General features: G+C 37.9%; 1 protein-coding gene across 4 annotated transcripts in view; it reads left to right on the forward strand.

Annotated features, from left to right (window-relative positions):
* COL28A1 (collagen type XXVIII alpha 1 chain) overlaps nucleotides 1-25,289 on the forward strand; it is a 111,197-nt gene that overhangs the window by 22,272 nt on the left and 63,636 nt on the right. For all 4 annotated transcript variants that reach the window (XM_039341439.1, XM_039341440.1, XM_039341438.1 and 1 more), the window contains exons 10-11: nucleotides 3,626-3,670; nucleotides 12,232-12,285. In XM_039341439.1, the coding sequence (XP_039197373.1) occupies nucleotides 3,626-3,670; nucleotides 12,232-12,285 (99 nt within the window). The remainder of the gene's footprint in view (nucleotides 1-3,625; nucleotides 3,671-12,231; nucleotides 12,286-25,289) is intronic.

Raw genomic sequence — 25,289 nt, forward strand, 5'->3', positions numbered from 1 at the left:
TGGCTAGACAGACAGACAGACAGAACGAAAGAACGAACGAATGAATGAACGAATGAACGAACATACTCAGGGGAAGTTTATGATTCTTCCTGTTCTCTGGCAATTACAGTACTGTGTTTATGGCATGTGTTTCCTCTAAAAAGAAAAGAACAGAGCACCTATTTGTTTTATTTTTATTTATTTACTGGGACTTTTATGCTTCTCTAGTTTCAATGATTTTTTTTCAAATTCTTCCTCTGATTCTCCCAGATGATATGTACTGATGTATCATAGCAGTGGGCAATCTGACCTTGAAATAGCTAAGCTGGTTTGAATGAGAGAACCAAGGAATTTCAGGGATATAAACTAGAACAGGAAGTTTAAAAAATTAGAAAACAAAACAACAAAACAGAGGCTGTATTCACCTAATTGCTAGAACAAGAGTTTGATGTGAATGGCACTTTACTTTTAAAGCTTTGGCATGTGGCAGTTAATCATATTATAAATATACAAATACAATATCATCAATAGAAAAGAGTGTTATGTAGAACTGTGGACTCCTTAGTGCACTCTGAGTTTGGTGTTCTGAATATTTTGTATGGTATTGAAATGTCTACAAGCAAAAAAAAACAAACTCGGAGAGCACCAAGGAGTCACAGTACTACACTATATTAATTAACATGTACTCCCAGATCAATAATTGTGTATCTAGTTAAAAAAGTGGACATGTGCAGTTCCTCAGAAAAAAACAGTTCCAATGTTAATTTCATGTTGGTATACATAACATGACAAATGTAGCTTCTCGTCACTCTCAGTAGTTTAACATTATTTTCAGACATTGTCTTCTGCCAATAGCTGGCAATATGATTCCCTGTTGAGAGGCTGCCATTAAACATTTACCTAATCTCTTCTACTAACCATTTTTTAAAAAATCTGTGGAGAAAAGTTTTGTGTTAAAAATGTTTAATTTGATAATCAGGAATCTATATGATCCATAAAGTTTTTAGCATATTATTATCACATTGTCCATTGATACTGAGAGCATCTAAAGCCATAGTACAGGATAAAGTGAAATATGTGTCTCTATGTGTGTCCCCTTAAAGAGAAAATTCAAATTAGATAGCAACTGGTAGAGAAATGCATACCATATGTTCAGATTGTAGATATGTAAGGAAACAGCTTTGTCTGGGCATTCAGATTTTTGTTCAGGGCAAAGAATAAAAAGGCACAGAACATCTGCAAAGGATTAAAAAGCCATAATGGATTAGGCATTCAAAGAAGTTTCTGAGTTGTCCAGAGTTCTCATCACCCACAAGATTCCCACTTGCAAGACAAAGATGAAAAGGGTTTGCCAAAAGCTCTTTTTTTTCTACACAAGAGAAAGACAGAAATTATACTATGGGGAAATAACCAGACATGTAGCAGGAACACAGAGGAAAATATTAAGGGAACAGTTCCAATCTTCAAGGACCCATTTACAGTCTGGACAGATCATCATTACAATATAATGGCTGTACTGTTGTATGCCCTTCCTTTGTATTTAGATAATTCATTACTGATGTTTCCCTTTGTCCCTAATTTTAGGCTTCCCCCAAAAACATTTGGAATTCCAGCTTTCATAATAGCTTAATAGATGACTGCTCCTTGGTTTAATATAGAAGTTGACATGGACTATTTGTATAGATTTTCAGAGAACAAGCTGTGTATGGTTAAATTAAAGAAATCGCTTATACTTGTCAGATAAAGAAAACATTATGTACTCATTTCCAGGACCCAAACAAATCATTCTAATGAATTTCACACACTCGTCTCTTTTTTTCCTGTATAAAATACTTCTCCCCCTGTCTTAATTCAGGGGAATTTTGAATTCTTGTAATTAAATCTTGTACAGTATGTAAGAAATTGTTGGCATTGAAATGATATTACAGATGGCAACCGAGAATGAAAACCAGTGTTTTAAAAAATTAAAATCACAAAACTCTAGCTAAGTTGAAATATTATGTAGCTTCTACAGTTTGAAATATTTCATTAGTTTTATACAAGTGTTTACATTTCAAAAAACTAATATTGTTAGACACTGTATGATTTTGTGATTGTGCTAAATCATATAATGGTGCAAAAAGAAGTTGTTAATGTTTAACATACAGGTTGTCGTTCATGGCAATTGGGTCTGGAATTTCTGTTTCTCAGTAATGTGGTTGTAAAGCATGATGTCAAATGCCTGCATTGCTTAACAACAGCAATTCCGGTTGCCGTCATAAACCCAGGACCATGTGGGTCGTTAAGTTAACATCTCATGAGAAGATGTGGGAGTTTCAGGCCAGTTGGCCAGCTGGTGAGAGCTGCAGAGGACAGTTATGGGAGAATGAATGGGGGCCGGAAGCAGGGTCTATAGACATGGGCAGGTGCTACAGAGCATGAACAACATACGGTGCCATGGCCAGGGAGGTAGGTGCTGTGGGTTAGTGAGCAGGTGCGTTGGGCAGATACTATGGAGTTCAGCTGTATTCACAAATGCTGTGGATGAGTGGATGGATGCTGGGGATTGGGGGTACCATGGATAGATATCATGGAACAGGAGTCAGTGAGTAGGTAAGTTAAAACTGGCAGGAGAAACTTATGATCTTTAATGTTGGTTTCCTCATTGACTTGGATTGTTGAAGCCAGCAGGGAATGCTATAAATGGCAATCATGACTGCAGTGCATTGCAACAAATTGTGATCTTGTAAACATGGGAGGCTGCTACAGCTGTAACTTTATATATCAGTCATAAGTCCCCCTCATTCAACTCTGTCATAATTTTCAACAGTTGCTAAGAATGAGTGGTCATAGTCTGAACACTATCTGTAATCCTCAGTTTACCCTCTTGTGATTGATGGCTGGAATTCTCATTTATGCTTTTCAAGAAAATCTGGGAAATTAAATGTCATAAAGACATAGGAAATCTGCTGAAAACAATATTACTTTCCTAGGAACCCAAAGTATGCGACTATTATGTTGTTGGGTACAGGGGATCCAGAGGTGGTGGGTCAGAAAAGTTAGATCAGAAACTATGGTCTTATGATTGATGACCTACTTATTTTTTACTGGTCTTACATGTAAGATGCATGTAAAACAGAGCCTGGCATCATTTGCATGATTGTACCTGCCATCTTGACTTTTTAGTGCAAATGCTAATCATTTAGTAGGCTAAGTAGCAGCTGGAGATCATGTCAAAAATAGAACCATTTTCAGCATCTAGAGATGTTATTCACACACAATTATTGGGAGGTTCAGTTAAAAATGAGAAGATGAAACTAATTTATCTGCTTTTAATCCTCGCAAGCCACTGTTTGAGCATTGTATTCACGGCAATTAACTAGTTTATACCTTGAGTATAGTATGCTCCATATTGCTACATTTCAATATAGTAAGTGGGGTGATATATCAGAAACACTGTACAGATATTCAATATTCATATAACATGTCTTCACAGGTGATAGCTAAAAACTAATAATATAAAAAAGAACAAAACTGAGAAAAAGGGAAGATTGAAAATTCTCCTGTAATGAACAAATACATTGTAGCAGAGAAAATGATTTAAAAAGCATCATTTAAGCCAGAACTGACTATTAACACTTACAGTTTTATTATTTTATTTGAACAGGGTCTAGATGGCCCTTCTGGCCCCAAAGGACCTAGAGGACCTCAGGTGAGATTCTTAAATTCTACCAAACATTTCATTATCATTTGTATTAAAAAATAATATTTTGTTCTAATTCTCTGGGCTAAACTACCCATCATACTGAATATGCACCTGTTTTCTTTACATAAGCAATGGTTCAGAGGTAATTTGAGCTTGGGCAAAATATATTAGAAGGAAGTGTGAGGTTAATAAAAATGCTCTCATTAAACTATTGGGAATACTGTTGTTTCATAAGTTATTTCATGCCATCTCACATAACGGGTCCGCAACCCCTAAGCCTTGGACTGGTCCTGATCCATGGTCTGTTAGGAACGAGGCTGCACAAGCAATGGGTGAGCGAGCAAACCTTCGTCTGCATATGTGTGGGATCTAGGTTGCATGCAAAGCCATCTCCCCCCCCATCCCACCCCCCAATCTTTCACCAATCCAGTCCCTGGTGCCAGAAAAATTGGAGACAACTATCATATAAGATCTGGGAACTGATCTCCTTATATGCTCTTATAAACCATCAGACATCTCACATTTATAATTAAGAAAAAAGCAGGTAATCATTTCAGTTATTTACCTTTTAAAAAGAATTTTGAAAATGTTATCATTTCTTGGCTTTTAACAATTCTATTCTGCCTTTATTATATAAAACTGCATTTGCTTTTTAAGTTTACATTTTATTTTCTCTTATGTTAATTTAATTCATCTTTAAAAAAACAAACTGATTTTTGTTAATAATTTCATGATAGATTATTGATAGTTTCATGAAGCTGACACTGATATTTTTATATTGTAAATTAAATTATACTGGTATCAGTAGATACCATTCTGCCACATTGGATTAAAGAGGTAAACACAATTGGGAAAAGATGGTCCACCAGGTAACTTTGTTCCAAGCCATGGAGGGTTTTAAAGATGACAATCAGCAACTTGAATTGCATTTAGAAACACAGGGCAAATAATGCAAGTCACAAAGTGTTACATGTGCCAGGTAACCAATACATTTACTCCAGCAGCTGAAGCTTCTAAATGTTCTTCAAGAACAACTCCATGCATTGCAGTATAGGAGGACTGCAGATGGGAGGACATGTGGGCATGTGTGACAAGGAGCAGAGCTTCCTGATCCAGGAATGGGCACAACTAGTGCATCACCCAAAGGGTGCAAAGGTCCTCTTAGCCATGGTTACCACCTATATTAACTATTACATCATTTGGCAGAGAAATATTATAAACTTGCAAGTGGTACTCTTAAGGTACTGTAATAGAGAACACATCAAACTTCTCAGGAACCAAAAGGTTCTGGTTCTCATGTCAGTTTAAATGTTTGTTGTTGTTAATTGCGAAGTCGTGTCCGACCCGTCGCGACCCCATGGACAATGTTCCTCCAGGTCTTCCTGTCCTCTACCATCTTCTGGAGTCCATTTAAATTCACACCTACTGCTTCAGTGACTCCATCCAGCCATCTCATTCTCTGTCGTCCCCTTCTTCTATTGCCCTCAATCTTTCCCAGCATTAGGCTCTTCTCCAGTGAATCCTTCCTTCTCATTAGGTGGCCAAAGTACTTGAGTTTCAACTTCAGGATCTGGCCTTCTAAAGAGCAGTCGGGGTTGATCTCTTCTAGGACTGACCGGTTTGAACGCCTTGCAGTCCAAGGGACTCGCAGGAGTCTTCTCCAGCACCATAGTTCAAAGGCCTCAATTCTTTTGCGCTCAGCCTTTCTTATGGTCCAACTTTCACAGCCATACATTGCAACTGGGAAAACCATGGCCTGGACTATACACACTTTTGTTGGCAGGGTGATGTCTCTGCTTTTTAGAATGCTGTTTAGATTTGCCATAGCTCTCCTCTCCAGAAGCAAGCGTCTTTTAATTTCTTGGCTGCAGTCCCCATCTGAGGTGATCTTTGAGCCCAGAAAAATAAAATCTGTCACTACCTCCATTTCTTCCCCATCTATTTGCCAGGAATTGAGAGGGCCGGATGCCATGATTTTGGTTTTCTTAATGTTGAGTTTCAAGCCAACTTTTGCACTCTCCTTCTTCACCCGCATCAAGAGGCTCTTTAGTTCCTCTTCACTTTCTGCCATTAGAGTGGTATCATCTGCATATCTTAGGTTGTTGATATTTCTCCCGGCAATCTTAATTCCAACTTTTGATTCATCTAGCCCTGCCTTTCTCATGATGTGCTCTGCATATAAGTTAAATAGGCAGGGCGACAGTATACAGCCTTGCCGGACTCCTTTTCCAATTTTGAACCAATCAGTGGTTCCGTGTTCGGTTCTCACTGTTGCTTCTTGACCCGCATATAGGTTTCTCAGGAGACAAATGAGATGGTCTGGTACTCCCATCTCTTTAAGAACTTGCCACAATTTGTTGTGATCCACACAATCAAAGGCTTTTGCATAGTCAATGAAGCAGAAGTTTTTCTGGAACTCCCTAGCTTTCTCCATGATCCAGCGTATGTTGGAAATTTGATCTCTAGTTCCTCTGCCTCTTCGAAATCCTGCCTGTACTTCTGGTAGGTCTCGATCCACATACTGCTGGAGTCTAGCTTGTAGGATTTTAAGCATAACTTTACTAGCATGTGAAATGAGTGCAATGGTGCATTTTGAACATTCTTTGGCATTGCCTTTCTTTGGAAATTGGAATGTAAACTGACCTTTTCCAATCCTGTGGCCACTGTTGAGTTTTCCAAATTTGCTGGCAAATTGAGTGTAGCACTTTTACTGCATCTTCTTTTAAGATTTTGAATAGCTCAGCTGGAATACTGTCACCTCCACTAGCTTTGTTGTTGCTCAGATTTTCTAAGGCCCATTTCACTTCACATTCTAGGATGTCTGGTTCGAGGTCAGTGACCATCTCATTGTGGTTATCTGGGATGTTAAGCTCATTCTTGTATAGTTCTTCTGTGTAGTTTTGCCATCTCTTCTTAATCTCTTCTGCCTCTGTTAGGTCTCTGCCATTTTGGTCCTTTATCATGCCCATCTTTGCATGAAACGTTCCCGTCATATCTCCAATTTTCTTGAAGAGATCTCTGGTCCTCCCTATTCTGTTGTTTTCTTCTATTTCTTTGCACTGTTCATTTAAGAAGGCATTCTTATCTCTTCTAGCTATTCTCTGGAATTCTGTATTCAATTGGGTGTATCTTTCTCTTTCTCCTTTGCCTTTCGCTTCCCTTCTTTCCTCAGCTATTTGCAAAGCTTCCTCAGACAGCCATTTTGCTTTCTTGCATTTCTTTTTCTTTGGGATGGTTTTAGTTGCTACCTCTTGTACAATGTTGCGAACTTCCATCCATAGTTCTTCAGGCACTCTGTCTATCAGATCCAGTTCCTTAAATCTATTTGTCACCTCTACTGTATATTCATCAGGAATATGATTTAGTTCATACCTGAGTGGCCTAGTGCTTTTCCCTACTTTTTTCAATTTAAGCCTAAATTTTGCAACGAGAAGCTCATGATCTGAGCCACAGTCAGCTCCTGGTCTTGTTTTTACTGACTGTATAGAGCTTCTCCATCTTTGGCTGCAGAGCACATAGTCAATCTGATTTCTATGTTGACCGTCTGGTGATGTCCATGTGTAGAGCCGTCTCTTGGGTTGTTGGAAAAGAGTATTTGTTATGACCATCGTATTCTCTTGACAAAATTCTATTAGCCTGTGCCCTGCTTCATTTTGTACTCCAAGGCCAAACTTGCCTGTTATTCCAGTTATCTTTTGGCTTCCTACCTTAGCATTCCAATCCCCCATGATGATAAGGACATCATTTTTTGGTGTTAATTCTATAAGGTGCTGTAGGGCTTCATAGAACCGGTCAATTTCATCCTCTTCAGCACCAGTGGTTGGGGCATAGATTTGGACTAGTGTGATATTGAATGGTTTGCCTTGGATTCGAATTGAGATCATTCTGTCATTTTGGGGATTGTATCCCAGTATTGCTTTTCCTATTCTTTTATTGACTATGAAGGCTACTCCATTTCTTCTGAGGGATTCTTGCCCACAGTAGTATACCTGATGGTCATCTGAGTTAAATTCACCCATTCCTGTCCATTTTAGTTCGCTGATTCCTAAGATGTCGATGTTCAGTCTTGTCATCTCTTTTTTGACTACGTCTAGCTTGCCTTGATTCATGGATCTTACATTCCAGGTTCCTATGGAGAAAAAATCTTTACAGCATCGGACTTTCCTTTCACCACCAGATATATCCACAGCTGAGCGTCCTTTCGGCTTTGGCCCAGTCGCTTCATTCTTTCTGGCGCTACTAGTACTAGCCCTCTGCTCTTCCCCAGTAGCATATTGGACACCTTCCGACCTGAGGGGCTCATCTTCCAGCGTCATATCTTTTTGCCTTTTAGTACTGTCCATGGGGTTTTCATGGCAAAGATACTGGAGTGGTTTGCCATTTCCTTCTCCAGTGGATCACATTTTGTCAGAACTCTCTGCTATAACCTGTCCGTCTTGGGTGGCCCTGCACGGCATAGTTTATAGCTTCATTGAGTTACGCAAGTCCCTTCGCCACGACAAGGCAGTAATCCATAAAGGGGGTTTAAATGTTAAAATGCAGCAAACTTTTGGAGAATGAATGTGAAGCAATCTTTTTTTTATAATCAATTTTTTATTAGACATTAAAATTCAAACTCCAAAAAAATACAAAAATAAAGCAAAATTAGACAAAACTACACCAAAAAAGTGCATTAAAAACCCCCAGACATATACATAAATTGTTCCTCCTGGTTGAATACTGCTAAATATATTTCGGAGATAATAAACTCCTCATCCCTTATAAAGCAGCCACCCATTTATAAATTTGTACAATATTGTTTACCCAACCCACTTAACCTGAAGATCTACTATATGGAAGCATACTTTACAGGTTAAAATAGAAAGCAATCCTAATACTAAATAACAAATAACAAACCTTGCTGAAAGCAAATAGCATGGCTTTTACAAAAGACATTTAGACATTATTTGAAACATGACAATAACTTGCCTGCATGTAATCTTAAAATTGTTATAAAAATGAAATTTTTAAAAATTCTTGTTTGGCTTGATTTTCATGGAGGTATCTGGCTAATGTTCCCAGATGCTTGAACGCTGGGTGCATTCCAATATCATAGCATAAGACTTTTTTTGTTCGAGAAACTCAAATAACTGAGAGCACTGTAATGTTGCCTTCTTAAATATGCACAGATTTTTGTCTCTGCTTTTATTTTTAACAGCTATCAATCTCTGGATTGTCATTTATTCATATTCAGTATTCTGTTGTACAGTCCTTAGCTTGAAGTAATACTGTGAGAACATTTTTGTCTTCTCGGAGGAATTGCTAGCTTCTCTCCCTGCCAATTCTTTAGCCTTTAGTAGAAAAAGTATCTAGCATTTCTCCATATTTATTCTTCTCTGTTTAAGATAGATTCCCATGGTAGAGAGTTGTATTGCTACTGAACATCCCTAGTTGATTTGGAGTTTACTTTTTGGATGTTTTGGATTTCAAAACCCTTTAGTTCAATCAACCATACCAGATGGAACAAGACTGGAGAAGCCTATGACTCTAAGGCAGTTTTTCTAGATTGTCATCCTAGCATTCTTGACCATGGCCTCTAGGCTCATGCCTTTGTTGCTTTGAAATACCAAACCGGATGGTCTTTTTTGGTTATTTTTTTGTGGAATTTGAATATAAGAGCATGATATTTCCAAATAAAATTCCCAATCCTATTTTATATTATTATTTGAAAATTGTGTAATTGCAATTCTGAAATTTTGTTGCTGAATATTGGTGATTTGACCATATGACAGTGTGACCAGTGGATCCTGTCTCTTGGTCTTGTTCAGTGTTTTTCAAACTTGGCAATTTTAAGGTGTGTGGGCTTTAGCTTCCAGGCTTCTCCAGGACAAGCATGTTGATGCCCACACAATTAAAGTTGCCACGTTTGAAAACACTACTCTAATAATTCCAGAGAAACAGTGAAATGACTCTTTGGTTGTGTTATAAGTTGAGTACTGTGTGTTAGCAATTTCTATATGTGAGTAATAACTTTTGATTGACTACTGTTCGTATTGTTTTGAGGGAACTGTAGCAGTCAGAGTTTGTTCATAAAGAATAATTATATGTAGGCCTGCATATACTGCTTCTATTTCTTATCACTGCAGTGCAGTAGATTGGTAATTGCTTTCCAGATCTAATGATTTTTTTCATCATTACAGTTATGACCATTTCCTTGGTTTTTCAGAGGCCTATTTATTACTTTTGATTCCCAGCAGTGGCACTTATTTTTTAGTAAATTACTTTTGATCTGTGTTTTTCAAATTTGGCAGCCTTAAGAGATGGATTTCATGCATCCTGCTGGGCAATTCTGGGAGTTAAAATTCATACATCATAAATTGCCATGTTTGAAAAACATTGTCTCGTATCTTTATTCTCTCTATAGTTAAACAAGAAATTAAATGTATATTTGTAGCCAGGTCTTTAAATTTTAATAATTTTAGTATTGTCAAATTTTAAAATGACTTTAATTTTTTTATATTTTGTTTCTTAATATTACACATACCAGTGCAAGTGTTTGATCATTCTCAGTGAAAAAACAGTATATAAGTCATCTATTCTATATACAGTTAATAAAAGAGAAAGATGATCTTACATTGAGAAAATAAATTATCTTTTTAAAGCATTTTCTATACATGTCTGCAACATTCACTTCATTTTTTTTACTCTTTCATAAACTGGATCTTTATGCTTAATGAAAATCCATCAGAATGTGGTTCTAAGGTGTGACATAATAACTAAATATAAGAGGAAAAGCAGATGCTGAAAATGCATCATTACTTCATAGAAATACTTCCTGTGTAATAGTTAGCTTTTAGTACTATTTTTATCACAAATGTTTCCTCTATATTATATATTTCTTTATATGACTTTAATCACCTCAAAAATAATAGAATTTAAGCAATTGTTTCAAATGACTAATGTAATAATAATAATAATAGTAGTAAAGTTGGAAGGGACCTTGGAGGTCATCTAGTCCAACCTCCTGCTCAGGCAGGATACCCTACACCATTTCGGACAGATGGCTGTCCAGTCTCTTCTTAAAAACTTCCAGTGTTGGAGCATTTACTGCTTCTGGAGGCAGGCTGTTCCACTGATTAATTGTTCTCACTGTCAGGAAGTTTCTCCTTAGTTCTAGGTTGTTCTCTCCTTGATTAGTTTCCACCCGTTGCTTCTTGTCCTGCCTTCAGGTGCTTTGGAAAATAGCTTGATTCCCTCTTCTTTATGGCAGCCCCTGAGATATTGGAATACTGCTATCATGTCCCCCCTTGCCCTTCTCTTCGTTAAACTAGACATACCCAATTCTAGCAACCGTTCCTTATATGTTTTAGCCTCCAGTCCCCTAATCATCTTTGTTGCTCTTCTCTGTACTCTTTCTAGAGTCTCAACATCTTTTTTACATCGTGGTGACCAAAACTGGATGCAGTATTCCAAGTGTGGCCTTACCAAGGCATTGTAGAGTGGTATTAATACTTCACGTGATCTTGATTCTATCCTCTGTTAATGCAGCCTAGCACTGTGTTGGCCTTTTTGGCAGCTGCAGCACACTGCTGGCTCATATTTAGTGATTGTCTACTAGGACTCCGAGGTCCCTCTCACAGTTACTACTATTGAGCATGGTGCCACCTATGCTGTACTTGTGCATTTGGTTTTTCTTGCCTAAATGTAGAACCTTGCTTTTTTCACCATTGAATTTCATTTTGTTAGTTAGTGCCCAGTGTTCAAGTCTGTCCAGATCCTTCTGTATCTTAAGCCTGTCTTCTGGAGTGTTGGCTATTCCTGCCAGCTTGGTGTAGTCTGCAAATTTGATGAGTTCCCCATCTATCCCTTTGTCGAAATCGTTGATGGAGATGTTGAAGAGCTCTGGGCCAAGAACAGAGCCCTGGGGCACCCCACTACACACTTCCCTCCATATAGATGCAGTTCCATTGAGGACCACTCGCTGAGTACGGCCGGTCAGCCAGCTACGGATTCATCTGGTAGTGATTCTGTCTACCCCACATTTTTCTATCTTATCAAGTAGTAGGTTGTGATCTACTTTATCAAATGCCTTACTGTAGTCCAAGTAAATTATGTCCACAGCAATCCTCTGATCCACTAATTTTGTCACTTGGTCAAAGAATGCAATAAGATTTGTCTGGCATGATCTATTTTTGACAAACCCATGTTGGCTTTGGGGTTATGCAGTATGTCATACATATATATGTTTGTGATTAATCTTTGTATGCTGCCCATAGTCACTTATATACAGGGACAGTTAATATAAATCCTATAAATAAATAAATATAATTCAGACAGGAGAAGTAGAACAATAGAACAAAATCTCTTTTGTAATAAAAAACATTCTTCACTTTGTTGTATTTCAAGACTTTATGTTTGTTTGCTGGTTGCTTTTGTTGCTGTTATTGAGACTATGTACTAAATTCCATCTAGGATACCTAAGAAAAATACAACTTCTGATGAGCAAAGCATGATTCATAAATGTAATAATAAATATATGTCAATAGGTAGAAAATTTAATTCTCCCCCCCCCTTTTATTTTGCTAAAGGGTATTAGTGGTTCATCAGGTGAACCTGGCCCAAAAGGCATTCAAGGAAACAAGGTAAGAGCCATATCATATATTATTTTACAAATACGGTAATACACTAATCATGTCCTTTTCCAAGATATTCTACCACCCCTTCCACCACAATTCATAACTTTCTTTTTTTTTCAAAAGGGTTACTTAATGTTCTCTGATAATGGAATAGTTTATGAGCTCCCCCCAATCAATGTTAAATTGGTTGATATATCACAAGTAAAACTTCAAGTAATGTTTAGATAATAGAAAAATTGGGGGAAAGATTTTTTTTTTTTTGAAAATAGAAATTTTGAGAGTGTTGGCATAATTATCTTATGTTTTCTACACTTTTGCAGAAACAAATAGTTAGACGGGGAGACAGAAGATAATTGCCCAGACAAATGCACTTAAATAATATCCAGGATTTCCAAATACAGGTGGTCCTCGACTTACAACCAAAATTGAGCCCAAAATTTCTGTTGTTAAGTGAAACACTTGTTAAATGAATTTTGCCCAGTTTTACAACTTTTCTTGCAACAGTTAAGTAAATCACTGAAATTGTTAAATTACTAACATGATTCTTAAGTGAATCTGGCTTTCCCATTGACTTTGCTCAGAAGGTCACAAAAGGTGATCATGTGACCCTGGAACACTGCAACCATCATAAATATGAGTCAGTTTCCAAGCATCTGAATTTTCTTCATGGGGATGCTGCAACAGTCATAAGTAGATAGATAGATAGATAGATAGATAGATAGATAGATAGATAGATAGATAGATAGATAGATAGATAACCTTTATTGTCATTTTTTTACTGTGGGCGCGATAGCACACATTAAAAATGAAATTTAGTTGCTTGTTCTCAAAGTGTACACATATGTAGCATACATTTAAACATACTATATACAACATATATATAATTCTACACCCTTACATATAAATAACATACAAATATTAATCACTGTCCATCTTGAACACATAACGGAAGGAGAAAGCTTTAGAGTTCACAAGATTAATACTGTATGGAACAAAACTGTGACTGAATGAACTGTTGTAATCCGAGGACTACCTATACACCAAATCCCAGGCAGGGAAATATAGCCAGATCTTAAAAGATTTCCAGAATATTTGAAGAGTGGAATCTGTACATATCTCTATGAAGATGCTGTTCCAGAGGACAGACGCTATGACAGAAAGGCATACTTCCTTGATCCCATAAGGGGACACAGCCAAGAGCACACCTACTCTGTCTAATTATATGGAAGAGACAGAAATAATAGGAACTAATTCTGCTTTTGCAATACTTTTTTCAATATCTCAGTTTAAAATGGAAATGAGATGTAAAAATTTAAGTATGTTGCTTGCAGAGGGGAAAACATTCCTAGACATAGTTTTCAAGTTAAAATGTTATGAAAGGTTGTTATATTAAATTAATTTGTAGCAAGAAAACTGCAGACATAGCTCTTTTTCCTTTTCCCAATCTTTTATTTCTGGTACACATTTATATCAATATTACCCTTGATACTTTTCACATCAATTCAAGTTCTGAATATCAACATGTTTATAAATATAGTGCTAATACTCCTGTTTTGCATTTGATTAAATTACTGTGCTCATAATGAATGCAGTTTCTATTGCAGTATATGTGGGTGTGCCTGATGTGAAATATCTTGGCCTTATTTCTGAGGGAACCAGAACATTTGAGGACACAGAGAAATGGTTTACTTTAAGCAGACCACATTTGTGACAGTAAAGATTTTGGAATTTTGGTCTTTCTTCTGCTTTTTCCTTGCGTTGACTATTTTTATCCTTGGCTGGTCATATTTTCTGTAGATCACTTCTATTATTTCAGCAAACAAATAAATAAGCAAATGATTATGAGGATAAATGCCATGCATTAATGAATCTAGAGCTTTTAAATCGAATGGGTTGGATTCAGCTGGGGGCACTTGCAACTGTGCTAATTGTAGTACAAGCCCTTTTTCTTCATGATAGGCCCTCAGCTTTCCCCTAAATTGCTATAGAGATGCCCACCTGAATTGGGATAGTTGTTATGAAGAGATCCACTTTTTAGTTTCTTCCTAAGAATATATTTGGGAAACTGCCTCAAGGAATTGAGATCAAAGAACATTTAATGTTTTTATTTTTGCTTAATATTTTTGAAGGTAAGAAATAGACCATTAAAGAAGTAAACACATACTGTTAAATACAGATTAAGTTATGATTTGTTTTAATCTTAGTTTGCAAAACATACCATAAGATATTTAGAAATCATAATATGCATAATTTGTTTCATTGACTCATATGTGTTCATGAGCCAACAGCGGAAATTGCCAAACAATGAAGAGAAACTGAAGTAAAAAAGATAAATGATCTCATAAAATTTGTAAGCATTATGAATTATGTATTTGTATTATATCTGTAAAGGCATTGAAGATAGAAATAGACAAAAAAATGAAAAAGAAGGAAAGTTTTCCAAACAGTTCCAAACATATAAAGAGGTTTCAACCTAAAATGATATGTTAAAAAATGCTGATGGGTAGGTACTAACTGAAGATCAAACAAAGATGGAAAAAATATGCTGAAATATTTATATTAAGGACAACAGCATCCAAAATACCTTAGAAGCTTACCAGAACCTCTAGTACTAGAAAAGGAGGTTAGATAAGGGCTCTGGTTGTTAACCAGAAAATTATAGGAACTGGTAGAATAACTGCAGAAATATAGCAAGTAACAGAAAAATCAATACAGTTCTAACCAAACTTTTTCAGCAGATTTGGAGAATGACACTGCCCCATAAATTGGAAGAGATCAATTTATATATCAATATCAAAGAAAGGAAACTTGATAGTGTGTGCAAACTACAAGTAGTCCTTGACTCGCTTAGCTACTATTGAAGTATGCTGGACTTACCTGGGGATGGTTACAATCTGGATTTGAAGTTTTGACAGTTGTCTCTCCTGCGGTCACATGACAAAACTATGGGTTCTTAGAAACCAGGCCACATTTATGGCTGTTTGAAGCATCCCATGGCATGTGACTGCATTTTTCAACAGTTTTGCTGAAAATCAGTATTTGCTTCTGGTTTTCAATAAAATCTGGTTTTCAGTAAAACTGCACCTATGGTGAACCACTGTAAAAAAAGTCATAAAATTTTATGACATCATAATGTATAACTGTGATGGGCAGGTTCCATTATGGTCAAGGTCTGCTTGTTTTTTTGTTTTTTTTTATTGAGAATTTTTAAAATTTTTTACAAATAACAAAAAAGGAACAATAAAGAACAAAAAAAAAACCAAAACAACCCTCACCCAACCCCTCCCAAACCACCCCCTCCATCCCCCCCGAGCTTCCCAGAGCTGAATATAGGCTTAATTAAAATTTTAAGAAACCTAAACAAGTTTTAACAACTTATAAAATAGTTAATAATAAAATATAAGTAACATAAACATTAAAAAGAAAAAATACTTAAAAAGGAAAAAAGAAAAGAAGAAAGAAAGAAAGAGGAAAAAATAGGAAAAAGAAAAAGAAAGAAAAAAAGAGAAAACAATCCATAAAATATCAAAAATTATATACAAGTTATAAAAAAGCTAAATGATATTTTTATATCCAATTTATGTTGTATAAAATTTATCCATTTTTCCCATACAACAAAGAATTTCTCTTGCGATTGCTCCTTTAAAAAAGCTGAAATCTTTGCCATTTCCGCCAGATAGGAAACTTTAAAAAAACCACTCTTGCAAGGTAGGCAAAGATTCCTTCTTCCAATATTGCCCTACTAACAGCCTTGTGGCTGTAATCAAATTTAACATCAATATAACCTCCTTAGCATCACAATCAGTAACAATACCTAACAAAAATAATTGCGGAGTAAATTTTACCCTCCTTCTAAAAATTCTTTGAATATTCCACCATATCTTAATCCAAAAAGCTTTTATGTTTTTGCACGACCACCAAATATGATAATAGGTGGCGTCCAAACAGCCACATCTCCAACATTTAGGCTGTAAATCAGGGTACATAAGAGACATTTTTTGTGGATCAAGGTGCCATCTATAAAACATTTTATAAAAATTCTCCCTTAAGTTCTGGGCTTGTGTAAATTTAACATTTCTCACTCAGATAATTTCCCAGGTATCCAGTGGGATTGGTTCACCAAAATTTTGTGCCCATTTAATCATACAATCTTTGATTAATTCAGATTCTGAATCCAATTCCACTAGAACCCCGTAAATCCTCTTAATGTGAGTTTGTCTTTGATCCTTTACTTGTTTAAAAAGATTTTCATCTTCTCTAAGCCAGCCCATATTACAATCCATCTTCCATCTGTCCACTAATTGTCTATATTGAAACCATGAATAGGTAATATTTTCATGTACTAAATCTTCCAAAGATTTTAACTGCCAATTTTGACCATCCCATCTAAGTAATTGTGTGTAAGAAACCCTATCCATTTTAACTCCTCTCCTTATCCCCTCTATCGCATGCCAAGGTATAGCCCATAAAGGTATTTTAAAATCACTCTTATAATACTTCCTCCAAACCCGAAGTAAAGAGATCCTTATAATATGTGATTTAAAAACTCGATCCACTTTTTTTATTAAAAATTAAGTAGGCATGCCATCCAAAAAGTAAATCCCAACCCTCCAGATGGAGTATTTCTACATTTGTTAAGTTTACCCAATCACTAATCAATGTTAAGACCACAGCATCATAATATAATTTCAAATTCGGCACCTTGAGTCCACCCCTCTCACGAAAATCTTGCATAATTTTAAGCTTTACCCTTGGTTTTTTCCCTGCCCAAATAAATTTATTAATGCCTTTCTGCCATTCATTTAAGTTAAGCTCATTCTTTAAAATAGGTAGCATTTGAAACAAAAAAAGAAATTTTGGTAGGACATTCATTTTAATCACTGCAATTCTACCCATAAGAGATAGCTGTAACTTATCCCAATTCTTCAAATCTTTTTGTACCCTGATCCACAACTTTTCATAATTATTCTTGTACAATTTTACATTAGAAACAGATAAAGTAACCCCCAAATATTTTACCTTATCAACAACTTCAAAATCTGTTAAATTAACCAAAATCTGCTTGTCCCGGTTAGTCATGTTTTTAGGTAATATTTTAGTCTTATTATTATTAATATTAAAACCCGAAACACATCCATATTGATGAATCAGTTGTAGTAACTTTACTACAGAATAAGTAGGTTGAGACAGAGTAACCACCAAGTCATCTGCAAAAGCTCTTATATTCTTTTTTGTTAACTTCTATTCCTTTTATTTCCTGCGACTCTCGAATTTTAATCAACAAAATTTCCAATGTTAAGACAAACAATAACGGTGACAATGGACATCCCTGTCTTGTACCTTTTTCTATTGTAAAAACCTCTGACAAACCCCCATTGACAATAAGTTGTGCCGTTTGTTTTTGATATATAGCACCTAGAGCTTGTGATATTTTTTCTCCAAAATTCATCTCCTCAATTAATCTTAACATAAACTGCCAATTCAGTTGGTCAAAGGCTTTTTCAGCATCTAAAAATATCAGCCCTGCAGAGATTTGGTTATTCTTATCTAAATATTCTAATAAGTTAATAATTTTTCTGATGTAACAATCTATAAAATTGTTCCTGTTGCTGATTTGGTGCGTACAATCCCACTATAAGTATTTTCTTACCATATAGACCAAGTTCAATCATAACATATCTTCCTTGAGGATCTGATTCTACCAGGCAGGCTGATAGACTTTACTTAACATAAATAACCACACCCCCTTTTTTCCCAGGGGCAGGAGATGTAAAATGAGATCCCAAGCGAGCATTAGCTAAATATTTTTGATCTTTAAGTAAGATATGAGTTTCCTGTAAGCAAATAATATCATTATTATGTTGCTTTAAATAATAAAAGATTTTCTTTCTTTTCTGCGGAGAATTGAGGCCGTTAACATTCCAGGTCAGGAACTTTGCCATCTCCCTTGACCAGGAGCCTGGAGAAAACTGCCTGAAGATCTGCCACTGAAGAATGTGTTGCAGAATTCTTGGGTCTTGCTCCTCCCACCGGCATTGAAACACTCTCATGAGAAGATTCTTTAGCTTCTTTCTTCTGTTGTTCCTTTTCCTTACGTTTATGTGCTGCGCGGGTCATTCTCTGCTCTTTAACCTCTGTTTGGCGTAGCCATTCCACCTGTGGTTTTCCAGCAGCCATCAAACCTAGTCCTTCAGACTGCTGTTCGACCTCTTTGCCACCCAGAGCTTTCTGAATCATAGATGGAGATGAGCCTGCTCCCAGGACCGTATTATAAAATTCTTTGGCTTTAGCAACCGTATTAAGTCTGTAACGTATCCCCGCATGGCTCAAAACAATACCCATCGGAATCTCCCATCTGAATGGCATCAATCTTGTTTTAAGTTCATTAGTTAAAAAAGCAAAGTCTTTTCTATTTCTTAAAATTTTAGATGGGATTTCCTTTAGAATGATGACATCTTGGGCAGCAATCTGGAACCTCTTATAAAAAGCTTGTATAATCTCATTACGCAGAGACCTCTTTGAAAAGTAAATCACCGCATCTCTTGGCAAATTCTTTTGTTTCGCAATCCAAGAATTAACTCTGTAAATTTTTTCCACTTCTCTACGTAATCCATCTTTATCCCTATTCAGAGCAACAGCTAGATCATTCATCACCATCTCCATCAGGTCTTGATTCATGTCTTCTTTAAGACCCCTAGTTCTCAAAGCATATTCCATTTGCCTATACTGAGACATAAGAATATCCTCTTGTGAAGTTTCCATCTTTTTTTCCATATCTTGAAATTTATACTCAAGGAGGTCTACTTTCTCTGCAACTTCTTCCACTCTGGAATCCAACTTCACGACCACAGAAGCCAATCCTGATAAAGCTGTAACTATGTCTTCCCTCAGAATAATATTATTCTCCACTAAAAGCTCCTTCATTTCCTCTTTAGTTTCAGATTTATTCTGTTCAAGAAGATCTTTGTTCTGTTTAAAAAGGTCCTTCATTTCCTCTTTACTTTCAGACTTGCTCTGTTCAAGAAGTTGCTTCATTTCCTCCCTGATTTGAGCTACAGCATTTCCCGTTATATCTTTAATATCTTGTGCAGACAAGGCTGGCAAGGGAGGAGAAGATGGAGGTGTAATCTTAGATTGCAGCACTGGTGGTGTAACTTTAAGTTGTTGTTGTACAGTTGCAATTACAGGAGAAGAAACCACCTTAGAGACTATAGAAGCTGGTTGTCTCTTTGAAGCCATTTTTTTTAAAAGTCTTATTCTCTCTTTCTTTCTTCTTAAAAAAAAGATACTAAAATCCTTAAAATTAAAAAAAAGGACCAGGGAGAGTGCAAAAAAAAAAAAACTTCCAAAGCGTTTTAAAAGAAAAAGGAAAAAAGAAACTTGAAAGAGAAAAAAAACTGTGCTCATTTAAGTCCTTTCTTTCTGGAAGGGAAAAAAAAGCACTTTCAAAACGCCATTTTACTTTCACTCTCACTCTCCACCGAAAAAAAAAACAAAAGGAAAAAAAATCAGCATAAGCTAAAAAAGAAATAAAAAGAAATACAACTCTAACTCTAAGTAAAATCCTTTAAACAGTTCTGTCCGCTTTAAAAATCACTCACCAGAAAACTTTAGGCGCGGAGATGGTAGCGGCGTTTCACTTTGTTTCCGAAGAAACAAAGACAGCTGGGAGGCGGAGAAAGCACGAACTCCGAGGGAACACTCTTTCTACCCCCCCAAAAAAAGAATCCGGGGGGGTTAAGAGGTTCTACCTCTATTCGTGTGGTCTCTACCCCTTCCCTTCGCCCGGGAAGGGGATTTCGAGCCGCGGGCCAGCTGATGCGCGCTGTGCTCCGCAGACCTGACGCCGTCCCAGGAGGACGGCTACAAGATAGCCGCCATCATCGTCGCTGACCACCGGAAGATCCCAAGGTCTGCTTGTTTTGTACAGTATCTTTAATTTCACATGATGCCCAAGAATGCTGAGGACCATTCTTCACAGATTAGAACCCTATATAGAAAGGAAATGCATGCTCCTCAGGATGGTTTTTGAAAAGCTTGAGGAACAAGATAATACTGCTGATGCATACTGGATAAGTAAGAAAAACATTACCAAAAAGAAGTCAGTATGAGCTTTGCTGATTATAGAAATTCCTTTGATTGTGGAAGCTCTGTCAAGCTAGGAATGTTCTTAGGAAAATGAGAATCCCAGAATATCTCATTGTCCTTATATGAAATCTATGCATAGATTATGAAACTACAGTCCAGACAGAACATAACAAAACAGATTGGCTCTAACTTGACAAAAGGATAAGAAAACGTTGTATATTGTTTCCATATTTATTCAACCTATATACTGAACATATATTGAAGGAGTCTGAATTGGAAGAAGATGAGGGCGGGTTTAAAACTGGAGGAAGAAACTTTAATTGTTATGCTGTGTTGCAAATGTGAATAATAAGTTCTAGTAATATAGGAGTGCTGTAAAAAATGGATGATTAAAATTAAATATAAAAACCCACTAAACCAGCGGTTCTCAACCTGTGGGTTGCGACCCTTTTGGGGGTCGAACGACCTTTTCACAGGGGTTGCCTAAGATCATCGGAAAACACATATTTCCGATGGTCTTAGGAACCGAGATACCGCTCCGCATGGCCTCCGCCATTTGCAAAGAGAGAGAGAGAGAGGCACTTTCGCTTCCCTTCTTTCTCTCTCTCAGCCCTCTCCTGCAGGGCTCCTGATTGGCCCTGCGCCTGGGTGCCCCACCCCCTGGGGGAAGCATGGCCAGGGCCTAATGGCCTTGGAGCCACCCGGGAAAGCCCCGGGATCTCTTCTGGGAGCAGCCTGCTGGAGGCTCAGCTGAGCGGGCCAGCCCTCCTGCAAGCTGCGGCCCAAGGGAGACCAGCCCCTGCGATCCCCAGCCAGCCCGACCATTGACTCTGTTGGCTGGGAAGGCGCGCCAGAGTCCAGGCTGCCGGGAAGAAAGAAGGAGATTCAGCAAAGGTAGGAGAGGAGAGCTGCCTCCTGGGGCCCAGCGCTGGTGGTGGCTTCCTTGCCATCCTCTTCTTCCTCCCCTTCTTCCTCCTACTGCCCCCAAGATGGCTTGCGCGGGCACCAGGGCAAGAGGGGTGCCTGGGGGGAGCAGCCGGGCTGGCGGAGGGGCTGGCAGGGACCGCGCTGCACCAGCCCCCACTGTGGCTCCATCAGATGGGTGGAGAGCAAGGCCAGGCAGCACGGAGTCCCAGCTGGGGCGGCGGCAGTGGTTTTCTTGCCCTTCTCCTCTCCTTCCTCCTGCTGCCCCCAAGGTGGCTCAGGCAGGCGCCAGGAGGAAGAGGGGTGCCTGGGGGGGGAGCAGCCGGGCTGGTGGGGCTGGCGGGCCGCACAGCACCAGCCCCCACCGCGGCTCCATCGATTGATGGAGGATGAGGCTGGGTAGTGTGGGGGCGGTGGCTGGGCCGGGGCGGTGGGGACCCCTGATGATGCAGCAGTGGTCGCCGCTGTCGCCACTTCCACTACCTCCTGTCCTGCTCACCCTCCCCATCCGTTCAGCTGAAGTTGTTGCGGAGGCCGGGCCGGGGGCAGCTGGGACCCCCGACGATGTTGCCCTAAGAGAGATAGAGAAAGAGAGGAAAGAGAGAGAAAGAGAGGAAAAGAGAGAGGAAAGAGAGAGAAAGAGAAAGAGAGGGGAAAGAGAGAAAGAGAAAGGGAGGAAACAGAGAGAGGAAAGAGAAAAAGAAGAAAGAGAGAGAAAGAGAGAGAGGAAAGAGAAATGGGGAAAGAAAAAGGAAAGAGGGAAAGGAAAGGGAGAGAGAAGAGAGAGAGGCAAGAGAAAGAGGAGAGAGAGGAAAGAGGAAGAAGAAAGAGAAAGAGAGAGGAAAGAGAAACAGGAAAAGAGAGGAAAGAGAAAGAAAGAGGGAGGAAAGAGAGAAAGAGAAAGAGAAAAGAGAGAGAGAAGAGAGGAAAGAGAAAGAGAAAGAGAGGAAAGAAAGAGAGGAAAGAGAGAAAGAGAGGAATGGTGCTTCTCCAGCTAGGCTGGGCGGAGCCGGTGGAGCAACCTTCCTGCTCCCATTCCCTGGCCAGCTGGATGGGGGGGGGGGTTGGGGGGTCACTACAACATGAGGAACTGAATTAAAGGGTCGTGGCATTAGGAAGGTTGAGAACCACTGCACTAAACCAATGTTGAGCAACTAGGTAAGAATGGATAATGAAAACACTGACGTGGTGGATAGTTTCTATTTTTTAGGATTTAACACGAAGAGAAAAGAATTCAGTAGTCGAAAATAAGTGCAATACAATAGCAATGAAGGAAGGCCTTGAAAAATATATTGATATGACATAATGTGTCTATATTTACAAAAATTAGAACTATTTGGACGATGATTTTTGCTATAGTTTCTATGGATGAGAAAGTTGGACTTTGAATAAGCAGGATTGAACAACTATTCATGCGTCTATTTTCTGCGTCTACTTAAAGAAGACTCCTGAGAATCTAATGAATAGCCAAGAAAACTAATGAATAGATCATCTGAGTCAACTTCTGTCCAGTAGCACAATATTATTAAGGTATGGAGAGATTGCCATCTTTGAACAGATTAATTTTATCCTGAAACATTTGATTTAGAAGACTGGCAATGTTAAACTTAAGGTACATTACATGGGCAGTAGGGAGACTGTATAAAATCTTTAAGAACTGTGATGGTGCAGTGATTAGAATGCAGTTGCATGCTAATTCTGCCGACTGCCAGCAGTTCAATCCTGACTGGTCAAGGTTGACTCAGTATTCCATCCTTCACAGGCTGGTAAAATGAAGACCCAGATTGTCGGGGGCAATGTGCTGACTCTGTAAACTGCTTAGAGAGAGCTGTTAAGCACTATGAAGCTATATATAAGTCTAAGTGCTATTGTTATTGTTATTAATTACTCTGTTTAGTAAGTAGCAAGTGAACTTTCTAGCATGGCAAATAAATTTTGTTTTAATGGAGAAAGAAAATGATGCCTAATTGATCCTCATTCTTAACCAAGATTTTGCAAGGCTGTATATTTGAAGATCTCCATTGATTACTTTTTAGATTTGCAAATATATAAAGTTATAAAAGCCATCAATATTAAATAGTTGTAGTTCAGTATTCTTTAAATTTTTGACAAATGAATTCCTTACTCAGGAAGAAATTATCAAGTAAAGTGAACCATTGTTTACGGTTAATAATTACCCATTCAACTAGAAAAGGTCAGTGCCGTTTTCATGTCAGTACGATGGCTGACACAAATTTTGTTATCTTTATAGAAAGATCGTTCAACTATTCTTTTTAACTTTCCAGACACTTATGAATGAATTCTAGTAGTTATTTATACGATGAGTACTCTTTCCAAGTATATAAATAATAAGTCTGTTCTCAAGATAATGCCAATGAGTGGAACAATCCAGTTGCTATAGAAGGGCTTTCTCCAAGAGAATACTTAATTATTGGAGAGTTGCAGAAGAAGATCTAGATGTTTTTTTCAACTACAGAACAAATATGGCGCACACTTGGAACTGTCTATGCTCAGATCTTCTGTTGATACATTCTTGTGCTATATAGAAATAGCTATTTTATTATATATGTGGATAGTTGAAAAGCCAATTGGTCACAAGATGGATTGATAGTTCCTGATATTCTCTTTGAGTCACAGTCAGGAAAATTGATAATTCATGGAGCAAAGCCTTATGACCAATTCAGATGTTTTTTTCTATACTATCTTGTATAATTTGCATGCTTCAACATTATTAATGTAGTTATGAAATGTGCTTTCTTTCTCCCAGCTTTGATATTTTCATTGTTGTTGAAGCTTTTTTATACATGTTATTGATTGCTGTAGATTTTTAATAATAATTTTAATACTTTTTAAAGAAACTTTTACACAATATTGTTGTCATTAGATATGTTTTTGAGCAGATACAGCTAGGAAACATTTTATTGACAAAAGCTGATGTTGTAAGAATAGAGAAAATTCATAGCTCACTGTTTTTCAAACACAGAGTCCTGTGTACGAGCGCTGTTGTTTTCATGTAAAATAGTTTAGTTGTTAAATGAAGTGAAGACACCTTGTCTAAATTCATGGTAAAATGGTAGAAATACTAGGTTACAGAGACCAAATTTTTAATGAATTGGTATAAAACAATGCTTTATGACTTAACACTCAAAATAGGCTATCCATAGTGATCAAATAATGAAACTTAATATCCATATATAAGTAACTTCTAGTAAGAGTGTCATACAGGCGCTTTTTAAAAAGGCAGCTGGACTTTCTTTGTTTTTCCTTGAAGATGTTTCCCTTCTCATCCAAGAAATTTCTTCAGCTCTTGGATCCATTCTTCAGAACTGAAAAAGCTTTTTGTATGAGAAGCAAAACAACTTCAAGGAAAAACAAAGAAAGTTGTCTTTTAAAAAGCACCTTTGGGACAACCATGACATGGATGACTGAGAATCTCCATAGACATTCTGCTCAGGCAGGTAATTAAGGGCATACCTAAATCTCTGTATATTTGAAATAGGAAAGTGCTTTTCTTAAAAAAAATTATATTAAATGCTCTGTAGGTTTTTTTAATAAAGTTTCTTGAAAGGATGACCACTTTGCAGGAAAAAAAATCAGATTTAGTGTTAACTTAGAGTAGTGGTTCTCAACCTTTTTAATGCTGCGACCCCCCAATCGGTCGTAAGTCGAGGACTACCCAACTGGTCGTAAATCGAGGACTACCCAACCGGTCGTAAATCGAGGACTACCCAACCGGTCGTAAGTCAAGGACTACCCAACCGGTCGTAAGTTGAGGACTTTCCCTGCCCGGGAGCGCCGTGCATGTGTGGTGCTGCCCCCTGTGCCGGCCGAGGCATAGTTGGCAAGGAGCAGCGACGGTGCAGGGCAACCACTGGCTGGGCCACCAGCTGGCCCAGCCCAAGGGAGGTAAGGCACCCACCGGGCCCCACACACGCCAGCAACCCTCCCTGCGCCCGCCGGCCTTCCACCTCCCACCCCTGGCCCTCTTTTACTTATAT

Source organism: Crotalus tigris, unplaced genomic scaffold (genome assembly GCF_016545835.1).
Source record: "Crotalus tigris isolate CLP2741 ecotype Arizona unplaced genomic scaffold, ASM1654583v1 scf7180000017765.3138416, whole genome shotgun sequence".
NCBI classification, from domain to species: domain Eukaryota; kingdom Metazoa; phylum Chordata; class Lepidosauria; order Squamata; family Viperidae; genus Crotalus; species Crotalus tigris.